Here is a 27,578-nt window from a genome sequence, read left to right as displayed (position 1 = left end):
CATCCATTTGCAAGTGTTAACAGGCGGATTTGGCATGTTGGGCATCTAATCTGCTCTCCAGAGGTTGATTAGTAATTTAGATAATGATGATGAGGCTGTGTGTCTCATACTTCACCACAGTTTTAGATTGAATTTTATCGGCTGGGTTTCCCAGTCCTTGGAATTGGCAACTGGAAGAAAATAAGAACTGCTAGATTTAGCAATTAAGTGTCTTTCTAACACTTCTTGTGGGTCAAGAGGAGCAGAAGAATTCCACCCCCCTTGCCAAACCCCTTTCCCTGCCCCCTCCCCTCAACAGGACTTCAACCTAGCCTGCAACTTTCCTTGTGGCTTGATCCTAATCTCCTGCGACTGCCTGATGCCCACCTTCCTACCTCCCCTCATGGCCCCTGGGAGTCCTGTCCACTCCCCTGACCCCTGATTTGCAGCTCCGCCACTAGCTTTGTGAAAATGGCATCTCACCATCTTCCTCCCTGTTCAAATGCCTTGAATGGTTTGAAATTGCTGTTTTTGCGCGGTGGATGCAAAGTAAGCTCACCACAGAAAGTAAAACCTTGCCATTTCAAGTCTTAAGTACTCTTTTAACTTTGTTATGGGTCTTGGCTACTGCCAGTCAATCTCCTTACCATTGAAAACGAACTAAGTCTGGAGTTCATTCCTTCAACTTTTAATTGTTGTTGGAGATTGAAAGAAGCATAATATTTTACATCATTAATCTATTTTTACTTTTCCTTTCTGCCTGTATTTTTTTCTTTCTCAATCCAGGCTCTGTTTTCATCTTTATTTCTCTCTCTATCCTGATTTGACGTTGAATTCACACCTCCTGATTTACATGTCCTTCTCAGTCCTTGTCCTGCTAAGGAATACTCAGTTGCTTGCCCTGTTCACTCAGGTCCCAGACGCCCCATCTCGCACTTTCAGCAACTTGCCATGTGAAAAATATTAAAATTTAAACGTGCAAGGTCAAGTCTACAGTTGGTGGCAGACTCCATTAGATGCCCTGCCACAGTGAATTATGACCTGTTATCTTTTGCCCAGTGTGCACTGCACACAAATGAATTGAGCAAAACCTGAGGTAATGGCATGCACTGCCTCAGAAGATACCATCCTTTTCAGGAACAAAAATTGGGCAGGGGTAACGAGGTCTGACTATATTGTTTGTTTTTTTTTCCAGAAGGATTAATACAGTTTTAATCGCCCGTTCTTGTATTACAACTTAGAATTCATGCAGATTAGAATGAAATTATTACCATTTTAATATATGAATAATTGTCACTGACTTGTCTGCATTTAACTGATAAAATACAGGTCGAGTGAGGTGAATAAAACTGCAGGACTATTCTCATTTCTTCATTATCTATAATTTAAGAAAAACAAATTCTATTAACATTATCATTGCAGTTATGACATTATTAGAAATAGTGTTTGAATTTCAGCATGAAAGATGTTTACAGTTATCATACAAGTCCATCCATTCCTCCGAGACCTCAGGAGGTTGAACAGTAATTGGAATTTGCTTTAACGTGAGGCCATTGCTGGAACCATTTAGCTTCTGTACGAACACTGGTTTTTGAATATCACAGGAAGTACATGCCAAAAAAAAAACCAGATGTACCCTTAACTCCTCTCTGAACTCTTCACAGAGGAAGCGTCTGGGTTTTATGTCCAGGAGTTGGTTTGCTGAACCATCTTACATTAACCGGTGCGGATTGGGTTTGAGTTCACTGTTCCAATACTGTAATTCGAGCCAGGCCATTCAGGGGTGAAGTCAGGAAGCATTTCTTCACACATAGGGGAGTGGAAATCTCCCAAAAAGCTATTGAGGGGTTGGGGATTGGAGGGTGGGTGCCGTGTAGGGGGGAGGTATGAGGGAAATTTCAAAACTGGCATTGATAGCTTTTTGTTCGGCATGCGTATTAAAGGTTTACAGAACCAAGGTGGGTAGTGGGATACAGATCAGCCTGTTCCTCAGTTGGGGTGCTTCAAGTTTTTTTTAATATTTATTCATTCGTGGGATGTTGCCCATCCCTAATTGCCCTTGAACCAAGTGGCTTGCCAGAGGGCAGATTAATAGTCAACCACACTGTTGTGGGTCTGGAGTCACATGTGGGCCAGACCAGGCAAGGATTCCCCGCTAAAGGGGCCAGATGGGTTTTGACAACAATCAATTCTAGTTTCATCATCACCATTACTGAGATAAGCTTTCAATTCCAGATTTATTAATTCAATTTAAATTCCACCAGCTGCCGTAGTGGGATTTGAGTCCATGTCCCCAGGGTATTAGTTTACTAGCTTAGTGACATTACCACTACGCTACCACCTCTCCACATGAGTGAATGAGTGCCGTTTGTGGGTCTGTGCTTCTATTTTCACAGGGCTTGCCACACAGAATCTGATAAGATGCAGCATATTTTTATCAGCCTCTGGGAGTTATTTCCAAGTGGATCCTTTCCAAACGACTTTCTAACGCAAACAAGGGATGTCCTGTTTATTTACGCAAGTCTTCATAGCTTTATTGACTTGCGGAACTTGTATTGCTTGACTAGCTTAGAAGCCTTTATGGTTTGGATAGCTGATAAACCATATGGTATAAATTTATTTTATTTCCCAGCACTCAGTTAAGCTAATAAATCCATTTTGAGGGTAGATTTCAGGCGGTTTGCAGGCATTTCCCCAACAATTGATGAAAAGACATTTTACCAGCACCACCACCTTTCTTAAATCTTTGCATTTTATTAATAGTTTTATTAAAAATGCGAAAATGCTGGAAGTACCCAGCTGATCAGGCAATATCTGTGGAGTTAAGACCTGAAACATTAACTCTGTTTCTCTCTCCACAGATGCTGCCAGACCTGCTGAGTATTTCCAGCACTTTCTGTTTTCATTTCAGATTTCCAGCATTTGCAGTATTTTGCTTTTTTAAGTGTTTTATAATATTCTGTACTTGTGAAGGGACAAGGACCAAGTGATTATTCACGATTCTGGAACTCATTGTAGCCTTAACTACTCCATCACAGATGGCAGAAAGAATTAAAAGCTTTTTCTACATTACAACAGTGACTACATTTCAAAAGTACTTCATCAGCTCTAAGGTGGTTTGGGTGGTCCACTGGTTGTGAAAAGTGCTACATAAATACAAGTCTTTCTTTTTATTTATGAACTGCCTCCCTCTGGAACCTCTCAAATACCCTCGACCACACTAGCCTTACTGAGTAAAACACGAATGGATTTGATAGTGTAGACATAATGAGGATTGCATTGGAGGGGGTGCAGAGGAGATTCACCAGGATGTTGCCTGGGATGAAACATTTAAGTTATGAAGGGAGGTTGGATAGACTTGGGTTGTTTTTGTTGGAGCAGAGAAAACTGAGGGGTGACCTGATCGAGGTGTACAAGATTATAAAGGGCATGGACAGGGTGGATAGGGAGCAGCTGTTCCCCTTAGTTGAAGGGTCAGTCACAAGGGGGCACAAGTTCAAGGTGAGGGGCAGGAAGTTTAGGGGGGATGTGAGGAAAAACGTTTTTACCCAGAGGGTGGTGACAGTCTGGAATGCACTGCCTGGGAGGGTGGTGGAGGCGAGTTGCCTCACATCCTTTAAAAAGTACCTGGATGAGCACTTGGCAGGTCATAACATTCAAGGCTATGGGCCAAGTGCTGGTAAATGGGATTAGGTAGGTAGGTAGGTCAGGTGTTTCTCACGTGTTGGTGCAGACTCGATGGGTCGAAAGGCCTCTTCTGCACTGTGTGATTCTGTGATTCTGGGAGGTTTCTACTTGCAGGAGAACCTGAAACAAGGGGTCATCACTAATCAGTCCAACAGGCAATTCAGGAGAAACATCTTTGCTGGAGAGTGGTGAGAATGTGGAACTCACTACCGCAGGTAGTGGTTGAGGTGAATAGCATCAATGCATTTAAGGGGAGGCAAGGTGGACATATGAGGGAGAAAGAAAGAAATAAAAAGTTATGCTGATAGGGCCATGTGGAACATAAGAGTCTAGCATCGACTAGTTGGGCCAAACGGCCTGGTTCTGTGCTGTAATTTCAATGTAATTCACTGTAAAATAGCTGGATGCTTTTGCATAAAGAGAATAATTCTGAAAGATGTAACATGTACAGAAGAGTAGGTGAATGGAATTTGACTGAGTAGTTTTAGTTCAGGAGGCAGCCTTTCTTTATGGGGGAGGAGAGCAGGGAATGGCAATAAAATTGGGAGACAGGAGGAATGGTTAAGGAGGCTGGCAAGCTGAGAGAATAATGATGCAAATGGAGATGGATGGAGAAATGCTTCAGCCGTCAAATTATTTGTGCATCAACTTGTCAAAAGTGGAAAATAACTTGACCCTAATGAGGAGTTTTCTACCTGTCCCCGCACAGCTGTCAATAGTTCAGCAAGGGAAGACTTGAATATATTAGGAAGCTAAGCTTCAACATTGTAATAAAGAGAGAGCCTATATTTCAACATCAATATTAGCTTTTACATTGATGTGGATTGTTAATTTAACTTCTTTGATTTATTTCCCCATCTCAGTACATGTTTATTTGAAGGCCATTGTTCCTCCAGCATTTTGAGTGCTATTTTTTAATGACAGAATGATTTATATTATCCTCGATGACTTGCAGAAAAATAGCAACCTTTGATTGTCCATAAAGTAATAGTGTTAGCTAGCATTGTGTTCACAGGAAATATCCTTTCCCCTGAGCTGTTCTGAATTCACATCAGTGAAGACAGAATACTCCAGAGGGTTCAGAATTGGTTGGAGCTTGCTTTTTCCGGCGGTCAAGCGTGCAAGACCGGGAAAAGGCAGTGATGGTTATTACTGGTTCATTTATATTTCAGTAAAGTGATGTCAGTATGGAGAAATATGCAAGTTACCTGGGATAATATAAACCATTCTCCTTTAATGCAAATCATTGTGCCCTGGTCAGTGTAGCAGGTAATGTCTCAGCCATATTGTAACGCCGCCAATGTTCAGGTAGTGTCACCGTCTTTTGCCAGTGTTTCACCACAGAATTTTAGGTAAAACTCTCGGTAATTGGGGAGGCAGTTAAGTTTGGCTGTGTTTATCTCTGGTGCAACACTAGAGGGAGCACTTCCTGCAAATGAGCAGTTGCAGCCTCTGTCAGTGTCAAGTGCGTCAGCTGCTTGCATTAAAGCGAACAAGTTAGCTTGACAGAGACTAACAATAAAGTTCAAGCTATCCATTCTTAGGTCTGTTCAGTCCTTAACCAGCTGTAAGTTGGTTCATTCTTAGGAAATGCTTCTGATGATTCTGTAAGTGATGAAGGTGGGTAGAATAGGGAAATTTCAGGAAATGAGATTCCCAACATCCAATGAGCTCAGAAGGGAAGTGATTGCAATATTTAGTTTAAGAGCGCATTTTGGTAAAAATTGATTTAAAAAAAAAAAGCAATTTGAAAATATTCCCTTCTAAACCACCAGCTTTCTGCTAAACTCTTCTGCAAAATGAATAGGAAATATCAAAAGGGAATTAGACTGTTATCTGAAAAGGACGAACGTGCAGGGTACAGGGAGAAGACTGGAGAATGGCACTCGGCAAATTCCCCTTTTGGAGAGCTGGTGCAGACACAGTGGGGCCGAATAGCCTCCTTCTGTGCTGTAAAAATTCTGTGATTTTAGATGCCAAGGTTGTTTCTTCAAGTTCTCATTTGCCCCTTTGGTCGGCGAAACTTTGGAAGCTCACGCTGCAACCGCTGGCATGTGCGCAGCTCTTTCTGATGCCTTTCCATTTGGCAGCAGGAGTTCCAAATATGGGGTTCCAGTGAGTTTGTTTTGCACTCCATTCATCTCCCACCAGTTACATCTTTCAGGTGCTTGACCTACCTAACCACAGCCTTGAAAGTGAACGGTTTCCATTTATATTCTGTCTTTGTGTAGGGACTTCCTATGTAGCCCTTTAGCTCTGTTGTTAGTGGGACTGTCAGTCCAAGGATCCTGGGGTCAAGTCCCACATTGGGTAATGAATGTAACCTTCTATTCCTTCCTCCTTTGTATTTATCTAGCTTCCATTTAAAAGTATCTACTATTCCATGTGGTCATGAGTTCCACATGCTCTGCACTCTTTGAGTAAAGCTGTCTTTCCTGGATATCCTATTGGGATTTATTAGTGACCATATTATATTTAAGGCCACTAGTTCTGGTCTCGACCATAGGAACTTAAGATTTAGGAGCAGAAGTAGGCCATTCAGACTTCGAGCCCGTTCCATTCAATAAAATCATGGCTGATCTGGTTGTGGTCTCAACTCCACTTTCCTGTCTGCCCCCATTACCCCTGAGTTCCTTGTGCATCAAAAACCTGTCTAACTGCCTTGAACTTATTCAATGACCCAGCCTCCTCTGCTCTCTGGGGGAGAGAATTCCATGGATTAACGAGAAAAAATTTCTCCTCATCTCCGTCTTAAAAGGTAGACCTCTTATTCTGGTTCTAGTCTCTTCCACGTGTGAAACATCCTCCCTGTACCTACCCTGTCAAATCCCCTCAGGATCTTATATGTTTCAATAAGATCACCTCTCATTCTTCTAAGCTTGATTGGGTATCAGCCCGACTTTCCAACCTTTCTTCAGGAGATAAGCCCCCCATCCCAGTCGAGTGAACCTCCTCCACACTGCTTGTAATTGTCTCTATAAGGTTGCTGCTCAGCCTTCTGTTTTCTAGATAAGAGCCCCAGCCTCTTTAGTCTTTCATGACAGTTATGACCTCACAGTTCTGGTATTATCCACATAAATCTTTTCCACTCCTTCTCCAGACCCTCTGTATTGTTTGAATAATATTGAGAGAAGAACTGTACAATGCTCCAAGTGTGGTCTCACCAAGGTTCTATACCAGTACCGCATCACGTCTATACTTTTCAATTCTATCTCTCTAGAAATGAACCTGAGTATTTAGTTTGTTTTTTAATGGCCTTTATTAATCTTGTTGCTGTTTTGAGCAATTTGTTTATCTAAACCCCTAGATCCCTTTGCTCCTCTACTCTATCCATATTCTTAATTATCCAAGCAGTATGTGACCTTCTTATTCTTCTTATTCATCTCACACAGATCTATATTGAAATTCAATTTGCCAATTACTTGCCTATTCTGTAAATTTATTAATGTTGTATTGTATTTTGTTGCAGTCCTCCTCTGTATTTTATTTACTCAATCACCAAATGTGGGAGCTCCTGGCAAGCCCAGCATTTATTGCTCATCTCTAATCCTCCTTACCTGAGTGGCTTGCTAGACAAGGACAACAGATTACCTTCTTTCGAGGACTTTGGTAAACTAGATGGGTTTTTATGACAACTGGACAGTTACGTGGTCACCATTTCTGATACTAGCATTTTATTTAAGGTGTATTAATTAACTGAATTTAAATTCCCCAACTGATGTGTTGGGATTTGAACTCATGTTTACAGATCATTAGTCCTTGTTTCTGGATAGACCAGTAACATAACCACTGTGGCAATATTTGACTAGGAAACAGTACAATAAGGAAAATTTGTAATTTCTTTAAAGCATCTGTGGAATCTGTAATTGCTTTCAAAGCATGTTTGAAAAAGACTTTTAAGAGTTTGCATCAATTGGAAAGGGATCAATTGTAATTTTCTTGAATAGTAAGAAATAGTGGTCCATGTGACCTGGCGACCCTTGACTTGGAAGCAGTTCCAATAGGAATGAAGTTTTGACAGAAGTCGTGTAGCCAAACACAAAGGAGAGCTTCAAACAGGGGAGTTGGGGGGTGAAGGCAATCAGCGCGCAGATGCAGACACAAAGAGAAGGCAGACGGGGACAGAAAGAGGAACACAGAGAATTCTTGTGAGGAGAAAAAGCAAATCACTCTCAGGAAGAGGTTAGTTTTTCTGTTTGGCAGAAAACAAGATAGGAGTTCTTGGAGGTACTGTGCGAGCTGACTAAAAAGGCCTAAAACTAGGAAACCTGTGTGAATAGTTCAATGACCCTGCTGCGTTGGGGTGAACCGGGGTGTTATTGGTTAGTTGATTGAAAAGGAACTCTGGAAGGCTACACCATCAGGACTGCCATGACCCAGGAGAGAGGTGGGGTGGTGGGAGGGGTGGGGGTGGGGGAGGGGTGTGGTGGTGGTGGCTCATATAAGTGTGCCTTGCTGATGATAACCACACCCATGAAACTCAAAGATGAAAGCTGCTGTCGGATAGGAATCCTGACTGTGGGTACAAAGAACAGCATATTGTGGAACTGTGTGGTTATGCAGTACAACGTTTGTGCGTGTGGAATGATGCAAGTGCTTGTGGTTGCATAAATACATATTCTTGTTGTGTCGACTAAAGTAAAATTTACCTTTTTATTTGAAGTATTATTAGCCTGTTAATTCATGTTTCATTTACATTGGTTCTGATTCGTGTTAAAGTAAAAACTACAAGAAAGTGGAATCTTGTTAGTAATTTCTTCATTTGGGGGGTCATTTGGTAAATTTGGTTGTTTTGGTTTATGGTTCCCCAGTGGGAATCATAACAAAATATGCTGCCGTTCCCAAATGTTACCCCCAACTGGGGAGAGAATACTGGGTCTGTAACAGTATTATGCATATTATGCGCGTGCGTCTGAACTCAAGATTTAACACGCCGTTCCTCCCAAAGTAAAATTGTGCTTGCTGCAATATGTCTAAATGTTCGGTATCATTTACTCCTTTGTGCGCTGTCACATTGGTTTTACTGCTTTCAGGGGTATCTCTGAAATAAGGCACATCATTGTTATACAAATTTATAATTTTAGAATTAAATTAATTTCTTTTCATCTGGCTGCTATTCCAGACATACTGGCAATCAGTCAAGCAGACTGAGTGTGAGGGAGAGAGAAAGAGAGGCAGACAAGAGAGAGACAGAACACAGCTACACTGCAGGAACTGGTGATGGTGACCAACAACTGGTTCATTTTGGGAAGGAACAGCGTGCAAAAGTGAAAGACATGCATTTATATAGCACCTTTCACGACTGCAGGACCACCCTAAATGAGTTTACAGGCCATTTTGACTTTTAAGATGTAGCCAACTGTTGCAATGTAGGAAACGTGGCAGCCAATTTACACCCAACAAGGTCCCACAAACAGCAATGCGATAATGGCCAGATAATCTGTTCGAGCCATGTTGGTTGTGGGGTCAACATTGGCCAGGACAGCGGGGAAAACTCCACTGGCCTTCTTTCAGTAGTGCTACGCAATGATTTACAGCCTCTAGCGAGAGAACAGATGTGGGGGGCCTCGGTTTAACTTCTCATCTGTAACATGACAGTCACCTTGCAGCAACCCCCCCTGGCACTCCATTGGGCGTGTGAGCCTGCATTATGACTCACATCTATGGAGTGTGATTTGAACCCACGACTTCCTGACTCAGAAGTGTGAGTGCCACCCTCTGAGCCGTGGCTAACACAGTAGCTAACGAATTGAAGGGTTGATCCCAGGGTATATCATCTTTATCCTCATCTTCAGGAGACAAAACAAAAAGGCACTAAACTTTGCCTTAAGCTTTAATTGCTAAATAGACTAACTAAACTGGATAAAATGAGAGCAAAAGGAGAATAACAGTCGTTACTCAGTTTTCCAGTGTTGGAGTTCTGAGTAAGCGCCTAGCTGCATCTCCTTTAGGTTGCCCCCAGACTAGTCATGTGTGACTCAGAGCAACACATGCTGCGGGGGAGAACTCATCTCCTCATGAACCACTCAGGCTTATCTAAGCATGAGCACCATCTGCTGGGCACCACCCAGTATATGAGAAATGCCCAACATGATTCAATGCAGTCACGACAGTAAGACTGTAAGATAAGACAGGAAGGGGAGGAGGGGGGGCCTCAAAGGCCAAGGCCACCTGCTGGTTAAATGCCCAATGCCAACATGGTACTCATCCTTCCAGAGCGCAACATATCATTGAAGCACTTATGGCACTGGATCCAGGTGCGCTGCACCACGTCGAGGGAACTCACCACCTCCTCCCAGGCACGTTTGGTCATGTGGGGGTGGCCTCCTCCTCCCACCCTGGAGGACCAATACCTCCCGCTGTGCTGCCACCCCCTCGAGGAGGGCAGCGAGGCAGTCATCAGAAAAGCGAGGGGCACATTCGGCTCCCCCCACCCCGCCGGCCTACTCTGCAGCTTGCCCTGCTCCTGTGGCAGACCCTGCACCCTGGCCTGCTCCTCTGCGCTTCCTTCCAGCGTGCCCTGCTCAGCCGAGTCCCTGCGGTGTGACCCCGAGGTGGCTATTGTGAACAGCCTACAGGAGGCTGCCAGGCCTTCCTTTAAACAGACGGCCGGGTCGCCATTGGACCCGGCGGTCTGTGTACGCCTGCTGCTGCCCACACACTCCCTGTATTCACAGGACTCGGCAAATACACTGGGTGGGCCTTAATTGGCCCCCCCGCGTAAAATGGTGGCGCGGACTCGATCACGGGCGCCAATTGGGTCCCCGCCCACGCCTGACAGGCAGAAAATTCTGCCCCACCCCTCCGACTCTACTTCATCTCGCCCAACCAACATTTCCTTCTATTTGAATATTGTTGAAATGTGAGACGTGTTGCTGAAGCTTTTCGTCTTGCACTCATCAGGACAAATGCAAAAATGCCAAATTTCAAACAATCACGGCAATTTATACTGGAGGAGGAAAAGGGTGCTGATTGGTTGGCAAGTCGACTTTTTATTGGCTGAGGCATTGCCATGGAAAAAGCAACAAGGAACAAACTCCGTGGCAATTCAGAAAAGAAATTCAGTCAGCACTCTTCCCTCCAGCATAAATTGTTGTGATCGTTTGAAATTTGGTATTCTTGCGTTTGTCCTAATGAGTGCAAAACAGAAACAGGTCTCTCTTTTCAGCAAAGCTGAAGTTCTGTGCTACCAAGTGCCAATCCTTTAATTTCCTTTCGTTATTACTTAAGCTTGCAAGGCTGAATAACTGCTGTTAAAGCATTCTCATACAGCTCTGTATTGCCAGTAGCAGAGTAAAAGTGCTTGCTACTGACTTCAAGGAAAGCGGCCCACTAAGATCTAGCGATCACCGTGGTGGTTTTCCCCTTTCTCAACAATAGATTAAATTTAGTGCCAAGTTAAGCCAAGCAGCAGTGATGTCAGTAAGCTAGTAGACAATCAGTAGCAAATGTAGTTTTAGTCACTTAAGGAGAGACGTACTTCCATTGGAGGCAGTTCAGAGAAAATTCACTTGGCTGATTCCTGGGATGAATGGGTTGTCTTATAAGGAAGGGTTGAGCAGGTTGGGCCTATGCTCATTGGAGTTTAGAAGAAGGAGATGTGACATTATTGAAACAGATAAAGTTCTGAGGGGGGCAGGACAGGGTAGATGCTGAGGGGATGTTTCCCCTCATGGGAGAATCTAGAACTAGGGGGCACAGTTTCAAAGTAAGAGGTCTCCCATTTAAGACGGGGATGAGGAGGAATTTCTTCTCTCAGAGGGTCTTTAGTGTTTGGAATTTGCTTCCCAGGGAGCAGCGGAGGCTGGGTCATTGAATATATTCAAGGCTGAGTTAGACAGATTTCTGCTCAACAAGGGCGTCAAGGGTTATGGGGGATGGGCAGGAAAGTGGAGTTAAGGCTACAGTCAGATCAACTATGATCTTATTGAATGGCAGAGCAGGCTCGAAGGGATTAAACAACCTACTCCTGCTCCTATTTCTTATGTTATGTTCTTAAATTGAAGTTTTCGCACACACTAAATCAAGAAGTTGAAAGCATTCTAAATACATCACTTTAATTTAAATTTTCACATTGCAAAATATAGACTGTGTCTGCATTCAGATACAAATTAAAATAAAGATAGATACTTAAAAGAAGTTCCACATGACCTTCCTTCCATCATAAGGTCAGAAGTGGGGATGTCCGCTGATGAATGCACAATGTTCAGCATCATTCGCGACTCCTCAGATACTGTGCATCCCATGAACAAATACAGCAAGACCTGGACAATATCCAGGCTTGGGCTGACAAGTGGCAAGTAACATTTGTGCCACACAAGTGCCAGGCAATGACCATCTCCAACAGGAGAGCATCTAACCATCACCCCTTGATGTTCAATGGCATTACTGTTGCTGAATTCCCCCATTATCAACATCCTGGGTGTTACCATTGACCAGAAACTGAACTGGACTAGCCATAGAAATACTGTGGCTACAAGAGCAGGTCAGAGACTAGGAACCCTGCGACGAGTAACTCATCTCTTGATTCCCCAAATCCTGTCCACCATCTACAAGACACAAGTCAGGCATGTGATGGAATACTCCCAACTTGCCTGGATGAGCGCAGCTCCCACAACACTTAAGAAGCTTAATAATGTCCAGGACAAAGCAGCCCGCTTGATTGGCACCCCATCCACAAACATTCACTCCCTCCACCACCGATGCACAGTAGCAGCAGCGTGTACCATCTACAAGATGCACTGCAGGAGTTCACCAAGTCTCCTTAGACAGCACTTTCTGAACCCAGACCACCACCATCTAGAAGGACAAGGGCAGCAGATGGATGGGAATACCACCACCTGGAAGTTTCCCTCTAAGCCACTCACCATCCTGACTTGGAAATATATTGCCGTTCCTTCACTGTCGCTGGGTGAAAATCCTGGAACTCCCTGCCTAACAGCACTGTGGGTGTATCTACCCCACATGGACTGCAGCGGTTCAAGAAGGCAGCTTACCACCAACTTTCAAGGGCAACGAGGGATGGGCAATAAATGCTGGCCATACCCCTTGAATGAGTTAAAACAATATATATATTTTGTAAACATAAGAATTTTTAAAATAATTGTGAAGAATTTTAATGTTCCCCAAACTGAAAATTAGCTTTGGGGCCATTGAGGATGTCTAGCAGTAATCATGAAATTGGTATGCTGCTAGAAACTGAGTTACACCTCATTGTACATGTATAACTTTTTCAAGGGTTTTACAGCACAACAAAAGTGTCAAGGAGTGGAAGCTCCCATCAAATCATGATTGCAATGTAGATTGCAGCCTTTGGAAAGCTCCGCAGTGCACCTTGTGGAGGAGTGTTGACTCACTGACATTAGCTTCTGGATTTCTGTATTACTCTGCATTTGTGCGGACTCCCGAAGTTGCTCTCAGTTTTAGTGGAGCAATGACAACAAACAATTACAATTTTGCTCTAGTTATAACAGCAAAATCTCCTAATGTTTCATAAGCCTCTTAGACAATTAAAGTCTAAAGCAAAGTCTAATACCGTGTCATTCTGTTGCCTTCCAAAGATGAGACCATGTGAGAGTGCCTGGTAAAGGCAATAGCCGGAATAAATTGAAGAGTGTTCTTTATGTATTCCCTGGATGCCCTACAAACTTTTCCTAGACAAGTTAAACACTCTCTGAGTCAAATGGGAGTCAGAGAGCCCAAAATATCTAGAGGAAAATAAGGGAACACATATTGAAATCTGAGGTAACTCTGAGACAGGTAACTCTGAGAGTGCATTGCTATAAAGGGCGCCATTGAGGAGAATAATGTGGTCACAAATGGTGAAGGTGGCAGAGCGGATAAAGAGGTTGGTTCTGATTTTGATGGGAAAACCAGTTAGAGGGATTGACACTGTGAGTGTGTTATAAAATCCAAGCCGGTTAGTAAAGCCAAAGCCAAGACACTGAGATCTTCTTTACAGAGAGATTTTATTGACTTGTTTAGCCTCTCAGCTCTCCTCATACTCACCCAGTGCCCCAGTCATCCCCTATTTATATGCTCTTTCAAAACCCATAAACAAATAAACTAATTAACTAATTCAAAGCCCATTGAAGGGGCACTATAACAAAAGAGGAAACTTTGAAAGGAAACTTAATAAATTTATCCCCTATTTATATGTGCTGAAAGCCCATTACTCCCACCAACTGTTTCCCTTAACCTTAACAATGACATTAACAAACCTTAACCATGTAATTGACAAGACATTCACGAAGTGCTTGGAGAGGTAGCACATCAGGTTAAAATACAGTGCAAAAGGAGATCCTTTGGCTATCACACCTATGTTTTCACCTGGAAATGGAACATTCAAGGACTGAAAGGATAGAAGGTTCAGGCATTTTTAAGGAGGAGATTGATGTTGGGCAGTGTTGAAAGGGGTGAGGATAATACCTGGGTAGAGGTGATGTTGGTTATATCGGTGACATTGAGGACAATGGGAAGCTGATCAGGAGCTGAGCGGTGGGGGTTGAGTGAGCTGGTGAATGAGGGACTTGAAGGGGGAGATGTTTGAGGTACAATGAGGCCATAAGTGGGCATTGTTTCACAGGTGGGAGAAGATAGTCCTGGTGATGGACTGATGTCATAGTGGAAGGAAAGAAAAGACAGACTTGCATTTATATAGCGCCTTTCACCTTTTTAGGAAAGCCAACAAAGTACTTTTTGAAGTGTAGCCAACTTTTATCATGTAGGAAGTGCCGCAACCTTATTCTTATTCATTCATGGGATTTGTGCGCAGAATTATGATAATTTGCAGATAATTTGTTTAGTGATGCTAGCTGAGGAATAACATTGGCCGCAGAACTGGGTAGTAATTTTGCTCAACACTGGGCTCTCTCTGGGTTGACCAGCCAGTGGAACTGGTATCAGAGACCCATAGGTGAGTAGCTGATGAGTACAAGACTTCTTTTCATAAAACTGCTCCTTCATATGCACATAACTTCAGTTGAACACAACCTTTCCTGCCCCAGCACAGGATCTCGCTGAAGAACTTAATGTTCCAGTTGCCTTTCTTTTTTTCAGTCCAATTGCAGAGCCAGTATCCTTGTGTTCCACAACCCTGCAATTTTAAGCTTTTTGGAGTAAAATGGCATTCATATAATCGAGGTCATCCCTTACATGACTAAATTGAATGCTTTTACTGTACAGCAAGTTTTCTTTCTTGATGGAATGCAGCTCAGATGAAAACATTTTCATTGATTGTGAAGACAGAAAATCAGCTTTTGTAAGTCTAAATGCTGGTTGATGCAGTTCTGGAGGCTTTGAGCAGACTTGGTTACGTATAGATTTTTGTCATTTAATGATTTTTCACTTTCTTCAATATGTTTTTCTTTTGCTATTTTAGTCCTTTAGATATTTGTCTCACCTCAGGCCTTGCACCAACTAAGACTCAAAGGACTGACACAAACCTTGGTCCTGAGTATCTGTCAGTGCCATGCTAAGTATTCTTTAGGAGGTGACGAACAGTGGTAAAGGTACAAAACTCTCTTCCCTTATGAGCATAGGACAAAGGAAAGGAAAACACCATCAGCTTCTCAAGCCTGTCTGATCCTAATGCAGTGTAGAGTGCACCACGTCGGATCTTACTCCTTCCTCATCCCAGGAAATCTGCAAGAAGAGGTGAAAACAAACCATGGGGGGGCATGTGGGAAGAAATTCTGGGAAATGCCTCTTTGATGCCTGAAGGTGATGAAGTGAACTCTGAAACTTCAGTGACTGATATTGTTAGTCCCTGTTAACCCTCCTACCTTCTATAATCTGTTCTGGATAGGAGAGGGGTTAATTTAAATAGCCCTCATTTTTCCTTTAAACCCCCATGTCTGTAAACAGAAAGGTGTTTTTGATTTGCCTTCCCCCTTTATAAGCGGTTCCGTTTTTCCCAGTCCCTCAGTTTTGGTGTGATCTAATTTTTCAATTAATAACCCGGCAGCAAACATGAGATAGGATTAACTCAAATGGTTAGTTTATTTGAACAGTCTCAAACTGCAGGAGGAGGGTTGCCACATTGCCTTCTGTGCACTCATGCAGTAAAAGAAGGATAGAGAAAAGAAGGATTTACAGGGCAAGACCACAGAGAATAGAATTATTGTTTCATGTGGGTTCTAGTAAGATATTCCTTCATGGAGTTGGCAGGTTGAAAACAGATGCTGTATAATTCCCATTTTCGGTAGAGTTAACTTCACACGATGAGATAGGCATGCAGAGATGAGTCACTGTTGTAGGTGATGGGACAGAAGTTCCAGCAGAAGCAATGTAGAGGCGTAGAGGGGGCCAGGTATTCAATTTGGGCAGAGCTCCTTTTCTATGAGATTGCTTGTAGATGGTAACATGGTAGACTGAGTTTGTAGTGGTTTCACCAGCTAAAGGTTCATGTCACTTGACTCCCACCTTGACAAAAGGTGTGCATTCCTCGTTTGGGTCCCCGAGACGGGTTAAATGTCCCAAGTCTTAAGACTTGAAAGGAAGGTTGTGGGGTCCTTTGTCCTAGCAGACGAATAGACTATAGTTGGCTCGCCTAGGTTATGAAATGCAGATGGCTTTTGTATAGTATTCTTTGAATTTGGTCTCTGCAGCCCACATGGGATCATTAGTGTCTCTTCAGAGATATCAACGAGGTATAAGTTTCTTCGAAACCGCCAGATATCTCCTTTTGTTCAGGGGTCACAGACAGACATAGTTTCAGCCATTTTCGAAGGTCTTTGTCCAGTTTTTAAGTTTTTAGAAATAGCCTTGAGGATATTTATAACTAGTTTATATAAGTTATATAGGGTGAGATCTTAGTCCCCATACAAATCCAAGTTGTCTTACATTTACAGGAACTCATCTAGCTCCCTTCCGAATCCACACTCACTCCCCATTACTGACCACCTGTTCCAAAGGAAAGTGACTTGCCCCAAAAAGAGCCATTTTCACCGTTTAACCCCATTCTGATTCCCAAACTTGTGCTTTTTTTAACGCTGGGATCTGGAATGTACTGCCTGGCAGGGTGGTGGAAGCAGATTCAATAGGAACTTAACAAAGAGGAATTGGATAAATACTTTAAACAGAAAGAAAATTGCAGGGCTGTGGGGAAAGAGCGTGGAAGTGGGACTAACTTACTGGGTAGTTGTTTCAAGAAGCCAGTATAGGTATGATGGGCTGAATGGTCGTCTTCTATGCTGGATGATTCTATCACGACCCCTGTGACGACCCCCATCTTTGTTAATCTAACTCAAATAATCTATTCATTCGGGCAGAATCTAATCCCGTTGTTACTTTAAAGACTCGAATCTTAGCTCCTTGAAAACGACAATTTTCTTGAGTAGAATGCCCCAGTTTCCTAAGCCTGTCCTGACAGGCAAGAGCCGTTAAACTAGGTACCAGCCAAATCACAGTAATTAAAGCAAAATACTGCGGACGTTGGAGTATCTGAAGTAAAAACAAAAAGTACAGGAAAAAATTCAGTAGGTCTGGCGGCATCTGTGGAGAGAGAAAAACAGGGTTAACGTTTCGAGTCCAGTATGACTTTTCTTCGGAACCAATTGTATTCCAGGGTTCCTATTCCAGGGTTTCAGAGCACCCACTTACAAGAGGGGACCCAGAAAGAATGAATGAATTTGCATTTGTGTAGCAACCTCAGGATATCCCATTACACTTTACAGCCAATGAATTACTTTTGGAAGTGTGGTCACTGCTGTAATGTAGGAAATGCAGCCACACAGCAATGTGTTCACGACCAGGCCACCCGTTTGAATGAATGTTGATGGATAATTATCAGTACTCAAGAAAGGTCAGCCCTGAGCCCTTGGACAGGGCAAGAATTATGCTTCTGGTTTTATATTTAATTGCCCAAGCAATGCACCCTAAGCTTTACTTTTGCTGACGTTGGACATAAAACTTGACTGAGTCATGAACCACCCACCCCCAGCCCCAAGATCTTTGTTCCACTCAGCAGCCTTGAGCTTTTAACCCTGCTGAGTGCAAAGTGCCCTACCAATCCCCGGCACCTCCCAGCTGCGATACTAGTGGCTCTGGGACTGAAGTGGAAGGGGTTCGGGATGAGGAGTTTGATCAATTTTCCACTCGCTAACATTGCTGCTGTGGTGCCTTATTCTCTTGTTGATACCTTTGAAGCCAAACGCCATTGAATTCCCAGGTGGGGAGTGAGGTGGAGAGGAATGGGTCATCTTTATGAGCATTCCTACCCTTTGGTCCACCAGCACCATGCTGTCACACAGCACAAAGGCCATTTGGGCCATCATGTCTGTGCTGGCTCTTTGAAAGAGCTACCCAATTAGTCCCAATTACCCTCTGCTGTTCTCCCACAGCCCTGCATTTTTTTTTTTACTTTCAAGTATTTATTCAATTCCCTTTTGGAAATTTCTATTAAATATCATTCCATCAACTTTCAGGCAGTGCATTCCAGATCACAACAACTCAGTGTGTAAAAAGTATGTTTCCTCATTATCCCTCTCTGCTTAACTTGAAGCATCTTTAGCCTGATTAGTTTCACCTTATTTACTCTATCAAAACCCCTCAATATTTTGAGCTTCCCTACTAATCCTCCCCTTAACCTCTGCTCTATGGAGAACAATCCCACTTCTCCACATAACTGAAGCCCCTGGCATCATTCTCGCAAATGTCTTTTGCATCCTCTCCAAATTGATGGCATCCATACTAAAGTGTAGCACCCAGAACTGTACATAATGCTTCAGCTGAGGGTTAACCAGTGTTTTATAAAGGATTAGCTTAACATACCTTGCTTTTGTACTCTGTGCCTCAATTTGTAAAGCCGTAAAGCCAAGGATCCTGTATATATATTTTTTAACATTTCCATCAACTTGTCCTGCCAGCTTCAGAGAAATGTGTACAGACACACCCTTAGGTCTCTCTCTTGTTAAAATGGTAGCATTTAGTTTATGTTGCTGGGTTCATAACTTTTACCCCTGAGGTATTCGATATTCAGTGAGGCAGCCTGGATGGGTTCACTTCCTCTTTTGTGGTCTGTCTTTTTTTTGATTGTCCACATCATTTAGAAAAATGTCAGTGGGACATCAAATGAGGTTATCAACACCACAATGAACTTGATCATGACAGTACCTATTTACACACAATTTACAGCACAGAAACAGGTCACTCGGCCCAACTGGTTCAAGCCACTCGATCCTCCTCCCATCTTCATCTTTTTCTTTCAATTTTTTTTCATGGGATGTGGGTGTCGCTGGCAAGGCCAGTATTTGTTGTCCACCCCTAATTGCCCTTGAATTGAGTGGCCTTCCTATGCCATTTCAGAGTCAGTTAAGAGTCAGCCACATTACTGTGGGGTCTGGAGTCAGATGTAAACCAGACTAGGTAAGGATGGCAGATTTCCTTCTCTAAAGGACGTTTGTGAACCAGATGGGTTTTTACAACAATCAATGATAGTCTCAGTAATGATGACCATGAAACTAGCTTTCAATTCCAGATTTATTAATTCAATTTAAATTCCACCAGCTCACATGGTGGGATTGGACCCATGTCCCCAGAGCGTTAGCCTGGGCCTCTGGATTACTAGCCCAGTGACATTACCACTATGCCACCATCTCTCCCTAGCTGCTGTTTCTTTCTCCCTCATGTGTTTATCTCACTACCTTGTCTCAGCCGTGGCTTAATTGGTAGCACAGCATTGGTAGAATGGGTGAGATGATGATGATGTCACCTGGCTAGTAATCCAGAGGCCCAGGCTAATTCTCTGGAGTCATGAGTTCAAATCCCACCATGACAGCTGATAAATTTAAGTTCAGTTAATAAATCTGGAGTTCCACATTCTCACCAGTCTCTGCGTAAGCAAGTTTCTACTGAATTTCCCATTGGATTGGTCAATGACTGTCTTAAATTTATGGCCTCTAGTTTTGGGCTCCCCCAGATACATCTTCAAATTGATTACTAGAAATGCTCACCTAGTTAAGGATGACCGGTGGTGCTTTGCTGTTACTTTTACACAAATGTATTTTTGGCTCGCCTGCCCCCAGGCAAATGATTAACATAGAGGACAGAATATGATGTTGTCCTAACAGTAGTGACCCAATTAAACTGAGTTCAATTGCTCCTTGTCAGCTTGCTGGATTCTATTTTCCTGTACCGTCAAGGGACAATCATTTGCATTTAGGCAACACTTTAACATCCCACAGAGCTCACTGTGGCAGCATCAAGCAGAAATGGACACCTGACCCACTAAAGGAATTATTAGGAATGGTGACCAGGATCAGAGCTGGGTTTTAAGGCAAAGACCCTGAGGCAGAGAGGGAGAATGCACAAGAGGCCAGAGTTGAAGGGACAGGGCGTTTTGGTGGGGAAGGTGTTGTTTGTAGGACTGGAGGAAGGTTACAGAGTTGGGAAGGAGCTCATCCAAGATGGATGTTACACAACAGCCTACTAACTTGGATACATCGAGAGAGGTGGGGGTGGTGGGTGCGAGGTAGAGCTGGGTGTCGCAGCCTAGCAGAGGAAGTTGATAGCATCTCTCTGCATGATGCTGCCAGTGGGCAGCCTGTACGCAAGGGGGCTGAGGGTAAGTACTTGGTGGACAAGAAATAACTGTGAGGAGGAGGAAGTGAACTGATTGCCTGAGATTCTCTAGCTATGATTTGAATAGGTAAAAGTGGACCCCAGAGGAGACAGCTGGACCACGGAGCAGAGAAATTGGAGGCGGGTAAAATGTTCAACACTGTTAGAGGTGGCAGACAATTTGAGAAGGATGAGGGGGAACTTGTGAGACGACTTTGGAGAAGAAGGAGAGATTTGAGTTGAGTCAACGCTTTGCAAGGAGAGAAAGCAAGGAAGGCTGAAGTTAAACTATTGACGAATTGGTGGTATAAAGCTTTGATGTATTAACACAATGATAAAATGTGGGTTTAAATTCATAAGCGGAATTCCTGATTTCAGCAGAGGTTCATACCTCAGCCATAGGAATTAAAAGTACAAAAGCAGGTCCCCTTGACCTGTTGTGTCTTTTGGGTATAACCGCAAAGGCTTGGCACAGATATGGAAGGAATTCATTTCCACGCTACAGTGAGGAGGCAGTAACGGATGGCTCCCAAAAGGGCTCGCAGAGTTGCCATTTTTCCGAAAAGCAGAGCATGATGTAAAGAATTAAGGGTAAGGAACTCTGCCCAGCAAGGATTGTGGGCGGGGTTTGCCAACACACATTGGCATAATGCCGGAGATTCCATCGCATGACATCCTGCCTCAAGCTGCCCTGGTCCCCATACTCCCGTTGTTGGTCCTTTCCATGACCAATTAGAAAGCAAACGGGCTCTTTGCTACCCAATTGGATGAATCTTAACCCTCATCCTCACATCCTCCAGCTAATAAATGAAAGGCTTCGGAGACAAGGGAAAGTACAATATTGTTTACCACCTCTCTAACTTTTCTCCCAGCAGTGTCCTGAAGATTAATCTCCGGTTCCTGGAGACTTCGGGCTGATTTTAGATGGTCAGCAGCCCTAATTGTGGATGCTGCACACATCGCAAAAATCAGAAGCAAGCCAAACTTTGTTTTACTTTGACCTATGAGGATGTGATGGCACAAAATTATTCCTCATTTTAATGCTGATTACCTTTGGTTTAATTATACTTCCCAGAACTTTTTATAAAAAATTAAGTCACTTCAAAGGAATGACTATAATTATTCATATAAATGGAACTGCAAAACAGGTATTTATCTCCCACTTGATTGTGCAATGCAAGCTGTTCAACTAATTCACAAAAAAGGGAACTATGTACAGAACTCCTAGTGAAGCCGTCTCAAGTTAAATTCTTTGTTTAGCAGTAGAATATTTTGTTAGAAGGGAGGTTACAGAACGTATCATGAGGGATTTTGATAGACTAAATATGGAGAAACTGTTTCCACAGGCAGGAAAGTTGGGAACCAGAGGGATACGGATTTAAGCATTTAAGAGGAGAGATGAGAATTTTTTTCTTTACTCAGCGAGCTGTTGTGACCTGGAACGCACTGTCTGAAAGAATGGTGGAAGCAAATTCCATAGTAACTTCCAAAAGGGATTTAGACAAATAATCCAACAGGGAAATATTTGTTGGGAAGAGATTGGGGCTGGGATTTTTCTGGGATTTGAGAAAAGATGAAGGTCGGGTGGAGAGATGGGAAAGATTTTTTTTTGCAAGGACTTATGTGACCTGGAATGTGCTGCCTGAAAGTGGAGTGGAAACAGATCCAGTAGCAACTTTTAAAGAGAACTTGGATACTCAGTTACTTAAAATGGAAAGTAAAATACATTGTTAAGGAGAGAGAATGGGGATGTTTTTGAACAGATGGGGCAGATATTTGTGGATTGAGAGAATTCAGGAATTTCAGTCACTGTGAACTGTGGTGTTTCTGTATTATTTTCTGATATATATACATTTGAGGAGATGGTGGTGTAGTGATAATGTCACTGGACTAGTAATCCAGAGGTCCAGGCTAACTCTCTGGAGACATGAGTTCAAATCCCACCACGGCAGCTGGTGGAATTTAAAATCCATTAATAAACCTGGAACATAAAGCTAGTTTCAGAAATGGTGACCCCCTAACATTGAGATAAAAACAAAAAAACTGCGGATGCTGGAAATCCAAAACAAAAACAGAATTACCTGGATAAACCCAGCAGGTCTGGCAGCATCGGCGGAGAAGAAAAGAGTTGACGTTTCGAGTCCTCATGACCCTTGTTCTGTGGAAGGATCGTGAGGACTCGAAACGTCAACTCTTTTCTTCTCCGCCGATGCTGCCAGACCTGCTGAGTTTTTCCAGGTAATTCTGTTTTTGTTTTGGACCCCTAACATTGATTGTTGTAAAAACCCATCCGGTTCACTAATGCCCTTTCAGGAAGGAAATGTGCCATCCTTATCCGGTCTAGCCTGCATGTAACCCCAGAAACACAGCAATGTGGTTGGCCCTTAACTCCCTCTGAAATGATCTAGCAAGCCACTCAGTTCAAGGGCAATGAGGGATGGGCACAAATGCTGGTCGGTGAGACCCACGTCCCAATAAAAAAAAGTCTTATGAATTTGCTAGTCAGTGATTATGGAGCAAAGCCCACCAAAGCAGAAAAAGGCAGTGAATAGTCCTGGTTCTAATTTGGGAGCAGGACACCATCAAATCGGCATGTGACAGCTGTTGAACTGATTGTGATTTGCCAAATGTCAGTAGGACTGCCAACTCTGGTTGCACATCTTCCTGGATTCAACATGTAGTGTTCAGCCTCTGACTGCCCTCCAGACCCTCACACTCCTGCCATTGTGCGCTTAACATGTCCACCCTCACGATCAATCAGAAATTGAACAGTCTTCATTCCCTGTGTTTTTTTAATTTATTCGTTCATGGGTGGCAGGGGAAGTTGGCTAGGCCAGCATTTATTGTCCACCCCTAATTGCCCTTGAGAAGGTGGTGGTGAGCCGCCTTCTTGAACCGTTGCAGTCCCTGTGATGTAGGTACACCCACAGTGCTGTTAGGAAGGGCGTGCCAGGATTTTGACCCCGCGACAGTGAAGGAACGGCGATATAGTTCCAAGTTAGGGTGGTGTGTGACTTGTAGGGGAACTTGAAGATGGTGGTGCTCCCATGCATCTGCTGCCCTTGTCCTTTTAGGTGGTAGAGGCCATGGTTTTGAAAGGCGCAGTCAAAAGGAGGCTTGGTGAGTTGCTGCAGTGCATCTTGTAGACAGTACTCATTTGTCAATGGTGACGGGAATGAATGTTGAAGGCGGTGGATGGATTGCCAGTCAAGCAGGCTGCTTTGTCCTGGATGGTGTCAATCTTCTTGAGTGTAGTTGAAGCCGCACTCATCCAGGCAAGTTGACAGCATTCCATCACACTCCTGACTTGTGCCTTGTAGATGCTGGACAAGGTTTGGGGAGTCAGGAGGTGAGTTACTCTCCGCAGTATTCCCAGCCTCTGACCTGCTCTTGCAGCCACAGTATTTATATGAATATACCAGTCCAGTTTCTGGTCAATGGTAACCCCCTGGATGTTTGATAGTGGGGGATTCAACAATGGTAATTCCATTGAATGTCAAGGGGAGATGGTTAGATTCTGTCTTGTTGGGGATTGTTATTGCCTGGCACTTATGTGGTGTGAATATTACTTGATTGGATGCTTCTTGACTGTCAGTCAAACAGCCCTTTTTCCTATGTCTTTTAATTTTATAAATAATAAAAGCACTTAAAAAAGAGTAAAATTTAAAAAATGCCCCTATGGTTTTGCTCCTGAGTTGCTTGCAGTGGAGCCTCTAGAAATTCAGGAAGGAGTTGATAACCCTACTTCACAGTGATATAATGATCCAGTCAGAATGGCAGAATCTGGGTTAGTCTCAGGATTTATGAAACATTAGGCAAAGAAATTGATGATGGGACAAGTCTATTCCCATTAAAGTTCAAAGCTCGCTGTCACATTGACCTATATTTCTAAAGCTGTACTGACCTTGTGTGCGCTGTGTCAGTGGCTGGCCCTCCTGATCTTCTCTTTCTCTTTCCTTTTCATGTTTCCAGTGTTGACCTTGTACATGCCCAGATACACGTCACAGAGGGGAAGAGCTTGCCCGAGCTGGGCCTGAAGCAGGAAACAATCCGCATCAATGGCAGTGCCATACAGTGCAGAGTTACGACTGAGGATCCAGCGCGCGGCTTCCAGCCAGACACTGGTCGTATCGAGGTAACGGAAGCTCACCATTCCTTGTTGGTCTAATGGGAGTTCAGCAACTTCAAAGGAAATGTTGGGGCTAATTTTAACTTAACTTGCTGGATGGGCACCCATGAGATTGTGAGGAGGGGAGGTGGAAGAACAGACCCAATATTTATCACCATGGACTTCAAATGGAGAGAAAAATCGGACCCGGTGTAAAAGCAGCTTTACACCAGATCCCGTCAGTTGGCTAGTGGAATTGTTAGGTTAAAATTACCCAGGCCTCTCGGTTAGAGGAAAGGATTGGGACCAGAAAGGGTGCCAACCTGTGTTACTTTCTGATCATTCCGTTCTGAAGTGCTGTTTATCCTGTGCTTACTCAGTAGTGACTATTCGTGGCTGTGTGATTCTTTAATCATGATTTGCTTCATGCAAGCTGAGTACAGTGTGGAACGCGCCAGGATATTTTCTGCAGTTGGTTGCTGAGTTGCATTATCTTTAGTATGCAATTCCAGGAGTTAGTGAAATACAGTCCAGACCTATGGACACTTCACTAGTATTCCGGCAAATTTTGTTTTTGAATCAGAATTTTTTCCCACTTGCGTGTAGTTCAACAAGAACAATTTGCATTTCTACAGTATTTTTAATGTAGAAAAAACACTCAGGGTGCTTCACAGAGGAGTATGTAAAGCAGTCACCGAGTCAAAGAAGACATGAGGAAGTGTGGCCAATAGCTTGGTCAAAGGAGTGAACTTTAAAGACATTTTCATTTTCTCCCAAAACCGGTCTGCTTTCAAAATCATAATAAAAACCCAGCTCTTTAAAAATGTTTTTAGTCATCACCATAAATTCCTGCATTTCCTGCTCAATCATCGTCTCTCCCTCTTGTTACAAACATAACTTTGAGCTTTCCTTTTGCGAGCAGAGAGGGGGTCACTAGTACTCGAAGGTACATTTATGTTTGGAGAGAGATAGGAGTACAACATGGTACCTCAATGCTGTGACCCCCAGTCCCATGGGGAGTATAGCTTCCCTCCTCTGCCCCCCCCCTCGAGAGTATGGAATATACCCTTACAATGCTAAGATAGAAAGGGAAAGAGGTGTTTGTCCCAAACTGTAATTGCTGATATTTAGAAAGCCAAAATAGTTAATTTTCTTTTTACAACAATGATGAATTGGCCAAATGAGCTCATTTTCATTGCTTGCATCAGCTAATCCTTGGCTCTGTCATATGTAACAAAGTGAGTTAATAAACAGACAGCCTTATTCTAAGAGGTGTGATATCCTTCTGGAAGAGGGTAGTTACGGGCCAACCACATTGCTCATATGTAGGTCAGACTGAGTAAGGATGGCAAATTTCCTTCCCTGAAGGATATTAGCAAACCGGATGGGTTTTTACAACAATCGATGTTAGTTTCACAGTCGCCAATACTGAGACTAGCATTATAATTCCAGATTTATTAATTAAATTTAAATTCCATTAGTGGTTGTGGTGGGGTTTGAACCCAAAGCATTCGCCTGGGCTTCTGGATTACTAGTCCAGTGACATTACCACTACGCCGCCATCTCTCCAGTAGTTTGAACCCAGCTGTGAAACACCACTGCCATTCTGCTACAGTAAAGGTACAGTATAAATGTAAGATGTGGCTGTTATCAAGCCTTTCAAGTTTATTGTCATTACTATTCTTAGGTATTGAGTGTGGAAACTATCTTTCATCTGGCTTTTGAACTGCTGCATCCTATTGCCATACTGAATGGGAAATGTCACCAAATTCCTCGAGATTAAGATTAGAGTTTTTACATTAATATTTTAAGGGGCCAGTAATGGAACAAGAGCAATATTATCCGTCAACCACTGAAGCTGATCAACTGGTCATTCCCCTCATTGTGTTTTGTGCAGCTTTGCTGTGTGCAGATTGGCTCCCCTGTTTGCCTAAACTAGCAACATGCTCTCACTTGCCTAGAAACAGAAAATTTACAGCACAGGAGGAGGCTATTTGGACAAGCTACCAGAGCCTTGTAAGGAGTGGGATGGTGATGGAAGAATTCAAACATGTGGTTAATATGTTTCGAATGATGCAATGGTAAACTGATACCTGTTTATCGGGAGTAGGCGGGAATGTGGAGTTGAGACCACAATCAGATCAGCCTTGATCTTATTGAATGGTGGAGCAGGCTTGAGGATGGTCTACACCTGTTCCTAATTCGTATGTTCGATTGTTTGATCGGAATGAGTGAGGTATTGATGAGGGGGTTTTTTTGTCACCTCACAAGGGCCATTGATTAAGTGATGTATGAGGCGGTGAGATTAAAATTGCTACACAATCCAAGGATGGGTTTGCATTTATTTACATTGGGTTGTATATTAATTAAAGGAGCTGTACATGAATTAAGTGGAGGTTGCATGTTAACTTTACTTTTGAATATTGATTAAATTGGGTTGCATATTAATTAACTGGGTCACATTTTTATTCTGTTGGTGTGCATATTAATTTCGTGGACTTCCATGCAAAGTAAAGTAAAATTCAAGAAACATATGATCGGGGAGCTACAGAACCTGAAACAAAGAGTAAACAAATATTATGGTAGGAAGGGAAGTAAGATATAAACTGGAAGATAGCATTTGTTATGGAGAATTGAAAGGGTTACGAAGGATTTAAGGCTCTAATCGAGTTTGGGGCTGGGAGGTTAATACTATGTCACTGGACAAGTAATCCCACCATGGCAGTTGGTCGAATTTAAATTCAATTAATAAAAAAAAACCCTGGAAATTGAAAGCTGGTTTCAATAATGCTAACCGTGAAACTATCAATGATTGTTGTAAAAACCCATCTGGTTCACTAATGTCCTTCAGGGAAGGAAATCTGCCATCCTTACCTGGTCTGGCCTACACGTGACTCTAGACCCATGAGCAATGTGGTCAACTCTTCACTGCACTCAAGGGCAATTAGGGATGGGTAATAAATGTCGGCCTAGCCAGCGATGCCTACATCCCATGATAGAATTTAAAAAAAAACAATTTTGCTCATTCCCCTGCTATATTGCTAAAGTGATTGAATTTACTCTGTTTATGCCATAAGAATAAAGTAACCAAGTAACCAATAACAGCCCTCCGCTGTTTACGGCACCTTTTTGGTGGGGGACTGGGGTGGGCAGCATTGTTCCTATCAGAGGTAGGGAAGTTGCTCAAGTGGACTGGGGATGAAAAGAGAGACACCTCAGAACTGTTCCAGGCACACCTCCTCTC

At 43.1% G+C, this 27,578-nt stretch overlaps 1 protein-coding gene across 3 annotated transcripts in view; it reads left to right on the top strand.

The window, feature by feature from the left end:
* Nucleotides 1-27,578, top strand: part of LOC121274602 (pyruvate carboxylase, mitochondrial-like) — a 1,197,472-nt gene that overhangs the window by 195,248 nt on the left and 974,646 nt on the right. For all 3 annotated transcript variants that reach the window (XM_041181940.1, XM_041181941.1, XM_041181942.1), the window contains exon 10: nucleotides 24,199-24,361. In XM_041181940.1, coding sequence (XP_041037874.1) covers nucleotides 24,199-24,361 — 163 coding nt within the window. The remainder of the gene's footprint in view (nucleotides 1-24,198; nucleotides 24,362-27,578) is intronic.

Source organism: Carcharodon carcharias (assembly GCF_017639515.1).
Source record: "Carcharodon carcharias isolate sCarCar2 chromosome 37 unlocalized genomic scaffold, sCarCar2.pri SUPER_37_unloc_1, whole genome shotgun sequence".
Taxonomy (NCBI): domain Eukaryota; kingdom Metazoa; phylum Chordata; class Chondrichthyes; order Lamniformes; family Lamnidae; genus Carcharodon; species Carcharodon carcharias.
Note: the sequence above shows the minus strand (reverse complement) of the source record. Positions and strands in the feature narration are given on the sequence as shown.